Source organism: Alexandromys fortis, unplaced genomic scaffold (genome assembly GCF_014885135.2).
Source record: "Alexandromys fortis isolate MF-2015 unplaced genomic scaffold, M_Fortis_MF-2015_v1.1 scaffold_213, whole genome shotgun sequence".
NCBI lineage: Eukaryota > Metazoa > Chordata > Mammalia > Rodentia > Cricetidae > Alexandromys > Alexandromys fortis.
This window is the reverse complement of record NW_026068093.1, coordinates 1,438,410-1,450,892: the sequence shown is the minus strand read 5'-3', so window position 1 is coordinate 1,450,892 and position 12,483 is coordinate 1,438,410. Positions and strand designations below refer to the sequence as shown.

General features: G+C 40.0%; 1 protein-coding gene across 4 annotated transcripts in view; it reads right to left on the bottom strand.

Annotated features, from left to right (window-relative positions):
* The window catches only part of Dis3l2 (DIS3 like 3'-5' exoribonuclease 2), a 346,237-nt gene that overhangs the window by 107,603 nt on the left and 226,151 nt on the right, over positions 1-12,483 (bottom strand). For all 4 annotated transcript variants that reach the window (XM_050123104.1, XM_050123107.1, XM_050123105.1 and 1 more), the window contains one exon: positions 8,177-8,256. In XM_050123104.1, coding sequence (XP_049979061.1) covers positions 8,177-8,256 — 80 coding nt within the window. The remainder of the gene's footprint in view (positions 1-8,176; positions 8,257-12,483) is intronic.

The following is a 12,483-nucleotide window of genomic DNA, read 5'->3' as shown; positions in this document are numbered from 1 at the left end:
GTTCAGGCCCAGACTATTAGAATTTCTTGAGTTGGCCCTTTCTGACCATAATTTAGATAATCTAGCATTTAGTAATGCTTTCTACATTAAAACCTATCCAAATCAGAGCTATCAGAGGCTAAGTTACAGTGTAAGATTAAATATTCATCATTACCTCCAAAGAGTAACCAAACTAAATGTGTGTGTATTACATGTTCTCTTATATTAAAATGTATTTCTAAGAGCACCTAAATTTTTGCTTGTATATGCAACTTGATGATGTATAAAGCTACTTTTGTGGTAACTATTTTTAAAAATAAAAATTAAGATATCTTTCAGAAAAGATTTATTATTTTTTTTAACTATGTGCACATGTGCATGTCTGTATGTGGGTGCATGCAAGTGAGTACAGGCGCCTGTGGCAACTGGCTACTCTGGAGCTGGAATCAACAAGAATCTGTAAGCTGCCTGACAAGGCTTCTGGGAACAGAAGCTGGGTCCTCTGTAGAAGCCGTACATCTATACTGCTGATGCATCTCTACAGCCTCTAAGACATCTTTTTTTTAACTTTTAAGTCTCAAATTTAGGTCTTAATATGTATATGGAAGTATAAGCAGACAAACTTCTGATGCATTTGAATACTAAGGGAATTTTGTTTTGTTGATGTTAGTAACTTGACACAAACAATTTAGTTGAATTTCATATTGTGAAAATGGTCAAACAAAAGGAAAGGCTTTTAACTACAAAAAACTTTATAAATAATCACACTATCAAGTGAGAAGACTTTTAAAACTTGTCCAAAGATCTATCTCAGCACCTGAGTTTCCTTCCATCTCCTCCTCTAATTGGCCAACAGCATTAGAGATAATAAACAAAATAAACCAAGACACCTACCACTACCTCACTTTAAATATAAAGAAAAGTTAAAAGTTGTAGCATTAGCCACAGGGTAATCTGAACCCTCAACTGTCTACAATTTCCTCATAAAATCTAAAATATTTTTTAAAAAGAGGGTGAAAGAAAGATAAAAACATACTTTAAAAAAGATTTATTTATGTATTATGTATACAGTGTTCTGCCTGCATGTATGCTTGTACACCAAAAGAGGGCGCCAGATCTCATTAGAGATGGTTGTGAGTCACCATGTGGTTGCTGGGAATTGAACTTAGGAGCTCTGGAAAATGAAAAAGGCAAATCAATAAACAAACAAGTTTTTTTTTTTTTTTAAATAGAAGTGAATTACTGTAAGTATACCACAGGTTGTCTGGTTAAGTCTGACAACACCGAACGTTTTTAAAGCTTAGGGCAGCAAGCATGCTACTTGAGACATAAACATGTCAAGAACACTCTGCCCTGGACAACAAGAAAAAAGGGGAGTTAAATCAAAAGTAATCATATTTATTGTTGTTAGAAACATGAAGAAAACATGTTAATATAATCAAGTAGGAGCAATTCATTCTGCTAGGAGAAAAGGGCTATGCAAAGTTTTATCTTGCTCGTGTGTGTGTGTGTATGATATGAATGTGTATGTATTATATGTATATGTGGTATGTTTGTATATGTAAGGTGTATGTATGTGGTATGCATGTGTATGTGTGTGTTGTAACTGGGAAGAGGGGTAAGTGAAAGAGGAGGTAGAGGACGAGCCTTAAAGCACTTCAGTAGGACTTGGTCCATATGTACAATCAGATTTAAGAGAAGTGACATGTTCTGTTCCTTGATGGTATAATGCAAAGATAATGGGTAGCAGTGAGGGTGGGAAGGCTATTGAAAAGGCCCCCAGTAACAGTCCTGAGATGAGAAGTAGACAATGTGATTCTATGGTTGTCTTTTAAAGAAGTTAGTTTTATGGTGGACAATGTCTTTATGACAGTAGGGGACAGAGAAGAAACAGGCTCAGAGGGAAACCTGTCCTATAGCTCTCTATGGACAGACAGGGTGTTTAGTGCGTGTGTGTGGCGGGGAGGGGGGGGGACGACGACAGTTCAGCAGTCTCCAACATAGAACCAAGAGCAAGCAGGTTCTTTGGATTGAGGAAGACAAAGCTTTGAGGAAGGAAAGTAGATAACACTGCCAAGTGCCTCAGCAATGAGTGAGAACACCACAGACTGCTTCTTTATGGGTCCCAAGGGAGGGAGTGCAGATTCCTGAGCTGTGACAGGATTGGGAACAGGCACAACAACGAAAGACAGTACTTAAAGAACACTGTTTATAGGATCCTTACATTTGCAGTGAGGGAAGAGATCTAGCTGGAGGCTTCTGAAGGGAGACCATAACATGAAAAATCTGTGATTCATAGGGGAAGAGGTGAGGGCTTCACTGCTGCATGATCTAATGCCATGCATTGGACACCAGATGATAAACAACCATAAAATCTTTCCCATGTTATGAATGAGGAATACTATGATGCAGAGAATTATGACTCTATATGGTTCCACAATGGATAGTTTGAAAAATTGGAAAAATAAATGAATAAATAATCAAAATAGCTGGGATTGACATGTCTATTATAATCATTATCAGTTTGGTAATTCATATTTATTTTATTCTTTAAAAAGTGGTTTGATATCTATGCCAATCATGAAAAACTGACTGATATAAGATATAAGCTTTAGAAAGACCTATTAGTGTAACTAAGAAAAATATTTCTACACAGACAGAGGAGTTTACAGCAGAAGCTACTGCACCGTTGCATTATGAAACCGAAGACTAGTCCAAGGTTATTAGAAAGCCAACCTTAATTTATCCAGTTACCATACAATATGAACACCAGATAATAGGCACCCCCTAGGCTATACAGAAGTTAATTGGAATCCTGTATAAATGTTAGATTTGAGGAGATTTGAAGAAGCAGTCATTCATATGGTGTGCCTTCACCCTATGTTAAGCAGATGTTAAATTCATGGGCAACCTGGAACAGAATTATCCCCCAAGACTGGAAAGATTTAGCTATAGCAGTATTGGAAGCTGGTCCTCGGCTACAATGGAAAACATGGCAGAAAGAGGAAGCTAGGACCATATAACAATGAAATAGGGATAGAGGTATTGATATTTCCCAAGATCAGCTTCTTGGTGAAGGTCAGTCAGTATGCTGGTTTGCAGTATGCTGTTTACAACAGCCTGGAATGCTTGGGACAAGGTTGAAGAATCGGGAAAGAGGGCTGAGTTATTTACTAAAATTATACAAGGCCCAAAAGAGGTCTTCATTGAGGTTTTTTTTTTTTTTTTTTTTTTTTTTTTTTTTTTTTTTTTTTTTTTTTTTACAAAGATTGACTTCAGCTGTACATAGAATAATATCAGATCCAGAAGTTAGAAAAATATTAATTGAATCTTTGGCTTTTGAACATACTAATTAGGAATGCAAAAGGGTGATTAGGCCTTGAAAGGCAATCAGAACCCATAGATGAATGGATCAGGAATACAGTTGATATTGGATCTCACATATTTTGATAGAAGTGATTTCTAAAATTTTAAGAAAAATAAAAAGGTCAGATGTTTTAATTGTGGTACATGAGGTCAACCAAAAAGGGATTATAGGCAGAAATGTTGTGGTATATTTATTTGCAGTGACACTCTGAGACTGCCAATAAAGTTTCCTTTGAATCAGAGGGCAGAGTAAGCAACTGGCTAACCAAATTAGCCACAGAGGTTTTGGAGGATCCAGGATACACGCAGAGAGACACAGGAAGTAGCAGGAAGGGGTTTAGAAAGATTCACAGGCCCTCCATGTGTGTCCCTCTTAGGGTCCCCCTTTTAACCTAGCTTCTCTGGGATTGCGAACTATAGCTTTGGTTATCCTTTGCTTTATTATCTAATATCCACTTATGAGTGAGTAGATACTGTGTCTTAAGATCTCCTGGGTAAACTGCAGTGGGGGGAGTAAAAAGGGAGGTGATGGGGGATGGGAACATGAGGCATCAAGAAGATGAGGGTTGAGGGAGGAATGGAAGGAGAGAGCAATGAAAGAGATATCTTGATGGGGGAGCCATTATAGGGTTAGGCAGAAACCTGGTGTTAGAGAAATTCTCAGGAATCCACAAGGATGACCCTCGTTAAGTGAAAGGAATGTGACTATAGGCACCCAGATGGATATTCCACTAAAACCCCTGATAATTATGGATAAGGCATAAATTCTAATTTCCAGGAAGCATCATGAATAAGTGGATTTATATTTATTTATTTTTATTATTCATCATTCATTCATTATTCACTCACTTGCTCATTCACTCATTTATCCCTCCATGGTTTTAATATTTTCACAAAACTGTACAACTACCAACCATTTAATTCCAGAACTGTTTCATCACTCTAAATAGAAACCCAAGTCATTAGCATCTGTTCTGCTCTTCTGTTCATTCACTTCTAAGCCTGGGAAGGACAACCCTGCTCTGTTCAATGACACACTTTATCAGCCACAAGACAGGAAAGAGATGGTGTGGTTTGGAAGGTAAATGATAGTTCTTGTTTAGGAGAGTTTTCACATGAAACACTGTATTTGTGCTGTAAGGCACTAAGGAACATTAATGGGACTAACAAGTGAAAAATGCAGAAAGGTAACTATTTCTGAACCTTGCAGGGAAGGATTTCAAAAGAGTGACACAATCTTATGGCAGAATGGGTTGCCTTTAAGGTAACAAGTTCAAATGCAATCTGGATATTCAATAAAGTGAATGATGCAAGGGTAATTAAGAACCAGAGGGTGAGCTTACAGCTGTGGTATTCCCACACTAAAGTGGTGAGGTCAACTGTGAGGTGTGCTGCAAGCAATCTGTTACAATCATAAAATACCGAGCTGGGATTTACTCTCTTTAGATTCTGGGATATCATTACAACTCCACTTGTTATTAAATATTTTCTTAAGCAAAAATGAAAGAATTGCCATTGCTATTGAGTGTTCCTTCCCCTTAGCTATGTATTTGGGCTAAAGGAAGGAGTGAACCCCAGATCAGATGAGTGGTGAAGCTCTGCCTTGGAAGGGAAGTGTGGGGCACACTCCCTCCCTCTAAGTTAATTTTAATACTTCATACAATTGATTGTCTATATCTTGCACCTGATAGGAAAGACACGGAACACACTGGCACTTTAAAAAAGACAGCGTGAGCATTGCTAGACTCTACCTGTCTGTGTATCTTATTTTTCACAGAATAGTCGTTTAGATGATTTCTGTGGGATCAAAGGAAAAAATAACTTTTATACAGTATATTCTTCAAGTAAACACATATTATGTAAATATGACCAGAAAACATAATTTTTTTGAAGTAGTAAATATTTTTTCCCTCTAAGTAGGAATTGACATGAAATGGTAACTAAGGGAATCTGAACTTAGCCAACCCCATCTCAATCCAAACTGGATTTGCCTTTTTTGCTTTTCATCTCCCTGGATAAATGATCTTGGCAGAATCAGTTGTCACAATGGCCAACTATGGAAGTGCCACCATAAAAAAATGCTTGACTGACCACCTTGGACCTTTCCCAAGCCTTCCCTGGTTTCTTCCTTTTGCTGCTTCCCCGCCAAATGCACAGATGTCAACTGTCTCTCTGGAATGCAAGCAGACAGAAGGGTCTGATAACCTGGTGCAGTGGGAGACTACTGGGCAGCTTGTGATTTCTGGCACCTCATAACTTTTTACTATGAAGTCTTTTCATGATCAAGCTACTATTACCACATGACAAAATCTGGAAAGTAGAGCAGAGAGGAAAACTGCTCGTGACCCCATTGTACTAAGACGCTCACTGTCTGCACTTGGGTGTGTCGCTTACCTTCCTCCAGGGATCTCCTACTATACTTTTATGACATCATCTATTCACCTTATTTATTCTCTTGTCCTTTAAAATAGGCTAGCAGTAATTCATATAAATATGTATCACAAGACAGGCAGCTTCATGTGATACCCTCTCCCAAACCAGCATGTCCTCCTGACTTTCCAGTGTCTACCTATGGGTAGTTCCTCAACATCCAGGCTGATTCACCTCTGTCTTTTCTTTCTCTATTCTGCTACTTGTTTCTACACTTCTCTTCCTCATCTCATCTGACCTCATCCTTAGTGGACCTTGCTCCCATCTCCACTCCATGTCTGCATGCCTACACTTGTAAAGCCTCTCTGACATTTCTCTGGCTTACTTCTTCTCCTTTTATTTCAGTCTTTTGACAAGTTATTTTCCTCACTGTGTCTGAATTCCTGCTGAACAATGTCTGTGTAGTTTTCCATGGTCTGACAAATAAAGAATATTATTTTCTACTAATCTGTTTCTCTTGCAGTAATTTTTTTAAACCCATTTTCTTCATGAGACCCTTCCCCACACACTTGCACACTAGATATAATGCCGCTGTGCAGGGTTAGTAAGGCAGGGCATATGCTAGCTCCCTGCTATACCTACAAGTTTAGGAGTTTGAGGTTAGCAGAGATAAACAGACATTATACACCTGCCATAAACAACTATAAAACTGGAGCGAGTGAGTGGAGCAGCTGTTTCAACCACTAACAGAGAGGAGCTGAAGCCCACGGAAGGCCCAGCACCACCAGGCTTCTGCCTAAGGCATTGTTCATGCTGGTGCTTTGGAGAGGGATATGCAGAGAGAGCAGGCTTGCTCAGACCTCTGTGTACAGCAGAGCCTGCTCAGACGTTGGGCCAAAGTTTGCTCTCATACATAAGCTGCTCTAGTTTTATATTACAGAAACATGTAACTGAGAATATGTGCTGAGGATACAGCTCAGCAGCAGAGCACTGCCTAGCCTGGATGAGCCTTAGCCATAGGAGTATTTTGGGGGGTAGGTGGAGATAGCTCCTACAAAAAAAAGCTAAGCAATTTTGGTCAACATGTTCTCTCTTGGTTTATGCTTACTAGTCATCACTGCTTATTACAACAGAGAAGGAAATATGCAGGGGTTTGCATCAGAGGAAGATGAAGGATGGACACTTTGAAGGTGGGGCATGAATGCTCTGTAGCAGACTAAAATCAAAAGGATGTGCATGTCTTGTGGGTACACTATAAAAGGTCATGTTAGCCCAAAGTAATCTCCAAGATTAACCAAAGTCACAGTAGTCATCAAGACTCCCCTCTATTTCCAGAAGTCGCTGGAAACTGTATCTTTGGACATGGAGGGAATTGATAGGGTGTTTTGATGGAGGAAGGTCACTGGTTAATTAAATAAAGAAACTGCTTGTCCTGATAGGTTAAAACATAGGTGGGAGGAGTAAATAGAACAGGATGCTGGGAGGAAGAGGAAGTGAGCTCAGACTCTGCTCTGCTCCTGGAGAGACTCGAAAGCTCTGCTCTGGAGCAGAGACGCCATGCTCAGCTCTCCCGGGTAGACGCGATAGCTCTGCGCTCAGAGACACATGCGATGAAGCTCCGACTCAGGATGGACGTAGGCTAGAATCTTCCTGGTAAGCACACCTTGGGGTCCTTACACACATTATTAGAAATGGGCTAGTCCAGGTGTGAGAGTTAGCCGAGAAGAGGCTAGATATAATGGGCAAGCAGTGTTTAAAAGAATACAATTTGTGTGTTTTTATTTCGGGCATGAGCTAGCAGGCTGCCGGGGTGCTGGGGACGAAGCCCCGCCGCTCCTATATCAACAGTGTTTTCCTTACACCCTCCATATGGCCTTTGACAATCAGCTGCTATTTTTCCTATTACAGTCATCCCTGACTGCAATCCTGCCTTTTCTTTCCTAACAGCTTCAAGAATATTTAAAAAGCCCTTAACAGTCTGCCATTCACAATTTTCTTAATAGACAAAGAGCTACAAGGAGCAGTGGGGCTTCTGCAGGTCAGGCTTAGACAAATATCAGGAGGATGTGCCTTCTGCCCACTGTACATTATGTCTTGAGGGAGGTCCCTCCATGCTGAGCTTAAAGGAAACACTAGTCTCTTTTTTGGGGTAGAGCCCATAGGTGTCTTCCTATTATCTCTCATACTGATTGATGCTGGAGTGAGCCAAGGTTAGAAGCAGCTCTTCTGCTCTCATGGCTTCCTCTTCTAAGACCCAAAAATAGCTAGTGAGAGGACATTTTCATTTTCTCCCTCACCAGGGCCTCCACAGGGGCTCAACATTTAGCTTGTTCAGGAATGAAGCAAACCCATCTTTGCCCATTAAGGTGCCTAAGGAACTCATGGAAACGGACATGGGTATTCAGCACATGAGAATGTGGGTGGCCCATTGCACAGGGCAGCAGAGAAATTTCCATCCTACCATCAGTGAGAGGCTTGCAGGAAAGGGCATCATCGAGGTCTCGAGCAGTTGATGGATCAATGGTGAATATACAGTCTTTCCTAGGAAAGATAGAAAACAGAATTAGCAGCTGGCAGTGGTGATGTACCCTTTAATCTCAACACTCAGATCTCTGTGAGTTCGAGGCCAGCCTGGTCTACAAGAGCTAGTGCCAGGACAAACTCCAAAGCTACACAGAGAAACCCTGTCTCGAAAAACAAAAAACAAAACAAAACAAAAAATAAAAAAAAAAGAAAAAGAAAAAAGAAAGAAAGAAAACAGAACTAGCACAAATAACCCACTGTCATCAAATGTTAAACAAGAGTTAATTTTGCACACGTGACCGCTGTAAAGAACATCTACAGTCTCTAAGGAGGGAGGAATGAGAGACTGGGAGAGCAAAGGTGTGATCACTATTCTCCTCTCTGTGATCTGACAACTTCTCCTTTTCTCCTTGCCCCAAGAGAGAACTTCAGGCAGCCAGGAGGCAGCTCCTAAGAAAGAGGTTTCCCAACAAGATTTCTGTTCTCTCTAGTGTCTGCTCTTTGAATATATGGCAGTGGGTCCTTCAGGGAACAGCTACAGCTGCTTTCCCGCACTGTCTCCCATGCAACAGAGTATGCCAAAAAATGGGTATGTGATATCTATACAGAAAATTGTCCATTTCCTTTAAATTTTCCAATTTTGTGGAGTACAGGTTTTTGAAGTATGACTTGATGATTCTCTGGATTTCTTCTGTATCTGTTGTTATGGCCCCTTTTCCTTTCTGATTTTGTTAATTTGCATATTCCATATCTACCTTTTGGTTAGTTTGGATAAGGGTTTGTTTATCTTGTTGATTTTCTCAAAGAATCAACTCTTTGTCTCATTGATTCTCTCCAAACCTATTTAAACCTAGGACAATACTCGAAGTCCTAGCGAGGGCAATAAACAACACATGGAGATCAAAGGGATACAAATTGGAACGGAAGAAGTCAAATTGCTGATATTTGCAGATGATATGATAGTATACATAAGTGACCCCAAAAATTCGATGAGGGAACTCCTACAACTGATAAACCGTTTCAGTAATGGGGCAGGATACAAGACCAACTCAAAATAATAAGTAGCCCTCCTATATACAAATGATAAAAGTGCTAACAAAGAAATCAGAGAAACATCACTATTTACAGTAGCCACAAAGAACATAAAATATCTTGGGGTAACACTAACCAAAGAAGTAAAAGACCTGTACAAAAAGAACTTTAAGTCTTTGAAGAAAGAAATTGAGGAAGATATCAGAAAATGGAAAGATTTCCCATGCTCTTGGATAGGTAGGATCAAAATAGTAAAAATGGCAATCTTACCAAAAGCAATCTACAAATTCAATGCAATGCCCATTAAAATCCCAGCACAATTCTTCACAGACCTCGAAAGAACAATACTCAAATTCATATGGAAAAACAAAAAACCCAGAATAGAAAAAAAAAACCTTCTATAATAAAGGAACTTCCGGAAGCATCACCATCCCTGACAACAACCTCTATTATAGAACTGCAGTAGTGAAAACAGCTTGGTATTGGCAGAAAAACAGACAGAAGAACCAATGGAATCGAATTGAAGACCCTGATATTGATCCACACACCTATGAACACCAGATTTTTGACAAAGAAGCTAAAATTATACAGTGGAAAGAGAAAGCATGTTCAACAAATGGTGCTGGCATAATTGACTGGATGTCAACATGTAGATGAATGAAAATAGATCCATATCTATCACCATGCACAAAATTCAAGTCCAAATGCATCAAAGCCCTCAACATAAATCCAGCCACACTGAACCTTACTGAAGAGAAAGTGGAAAGCAAATTTGAATGTATGGGCACAGGAGACCACTTCCTAAATATAACACCAGTAGCACAGACACTGAGAACCACAATTAATAAATGGAACCTCCTGAAACTGAGAAGCTTCTGTAAGGCAAAGGACACAGTCACTAAGACAAAGACGGTAGCCTACTGAATGGGAAAAGATCTTCACTAACCCAACATTGGAGAGAGGACTGATCTCCAAAATTTATAAAGAACTCAAAAAACTACATATCAAATTACCAAATAATCCAACCAAAAAGTGGGGTTCAAATCTAAACAAAGAATTCTCAACAGAAAAATTGCAAATGGGTGAAAGACACTTAAGAAAATGTTCAACATCCTTAGCCACCAAGGAAATGCAAATCAAAATGACTCTGAGATACCATCTTACATTGGTCAGAATGGCTAAGATCAAAAACACCAATGATAGCTTATGCTGGAGAGGATGTAGAGTAAGGGGAACACTCTTCCATTGCTGGTGGGAGTGCAAACTTGTACAGCCACTTTGGAAACCAGTGTGGAGGTTTCTCAGAAAATTAGGAATCAATATTCCTCAGGATCCAGCAATACCACTCTTGGGCATGTACCCAAAGGATGTACACTCATACCACAAGGGCATTTGCTCAACTGTGTTCATAGTAGCATTATTCAGAATAATCAGAACCTGGAGACATTTTAGATGCCCCTGAGTGAGGTAAGCCAGACCCAAAAAGAGGAACATGGGATGTACTCACTCATATTTGGTTTCTAGCCATAAATAAAGGGTATTGAGCCTAGGATTAGTGATCCTAGAGAAGCTAAATAAGGAGAACCCAAAGAAAAACATAGGCATCCTCCTGAATATTAACCTTCATCAGGCGATGAATGGAGACAGAGACAGAGACAGAGACCCACATTGGAGCACCAGACTGAAATCTCAAGGTCCAAATCAGGAGCAGAAGGAGAGAGAGCATGAGCAAGGAACTCACGACTGCGAGGGGTGCACCCACACACTGAGACAATGGGGTTGTTCTATCGGGAATTCACCAAGGCCAGCTGGCCTGGGTCTGAAAAAGCCTGGGATAAAACTGGACTCCCTGAACATAGTGGACAATGAGGACTACTGAAAACTCAAGAACAATGGCAATGGGCTTTTGATCCTACTGCATGTACTGGCTTTGTGGGAGCCTAGGCAGTTTGGATGCTCACCTTACTAGACCTGGATGGAGGTGGGTGGTCCTTGGACTTCCCGCAGGGCAAGAAACCCTGATTGCTCTTNTTTAATAAATAAATAAATTATAAAAAAGAAAATGTGGTACATTTACACAATGTAGTACTAAAATTTTTTTTTGAAATTTGCATGAAATGGATGGAACTAGAAAAAAAATCTTGAGTGTGGTAACCCATACTCAGATAGAAAACATGACATGGGCAGATGAGCTATGCAGGTGCCCGCAGACGAGCTACACAGGCGGGCTGTGGCCTGGACCTGTGGGGACTGGCGCGACTGCAGAGGACGCAGGCTGCAGGGACCAGCGCACAACACCGAGAGCAGATTGCCCCACTACAATTAAATCAAAGAGGTAGGCCTTTGGTTGGTGAGGTCCCTGGCAAACAGGGAGCCGGGTCCTGTTCCTGAAGACCATTCTGAGGGGCGAGAGGGATCTTGGCCCCAGGCAGGAGCCAGGAAACAGAGCGAGGGCAATTTGTAAGAGAAGCCTCTAGCCAGCAGCGAAACCTGATCCGATTTTAAAAGACCGATTAGTTAGCATCGATAGGAGAGGATGGGAAGGCACCAAGGCAGAACTTCAACCAATAATCTGAAAAACAACATGAAAACACCAGAACCTAATGATCTTACAACAGAAGGACTTGAACACCCTAACACAGAAGAAGTGGAAAAAATTGACTTTATGAAAGCAATAGAGTTCCTTAAACAACATGTAAAAAACACTCTTATAGAAATGGATGAGAAGTATAACAAAAAGTTTGAAGAATTAAGTAAATACGTACAAGAGACCCTGGGAAACCAAGAAAAAACGATCAAACAGGTAATGGAAACAGTTCAAGAATTGAAAACTGAAATGGAAGCAAGGAAGAAAACAGAAATTCAGGAACAGCTAGATATGGAAAATCTATGTCAACGAGCAGAGCCTATAGAAACAAGCATAATCAATAGAATACAGGAGATAGAAGAAAGAATCTCAGATTCAAAGGACACCATAGAGAAAATAAATGCACTGATCAAAGAAAACAGCAAAGCCAACAAATTCTCATCGCAAAACATTCAAGAATTATGGGACACAATAAAAAGACCAAACCTAAGAATAATAGGAATAGAAGAAGGAGAAGAATCACAGTTCAAAGGCACAGAAAATATTTTTAACAAAATTATGGAAGAAAACTTTCCCAACATAAAGAAAGATATCCCTTTGAATATTCAAGAAGCATACAGAACACC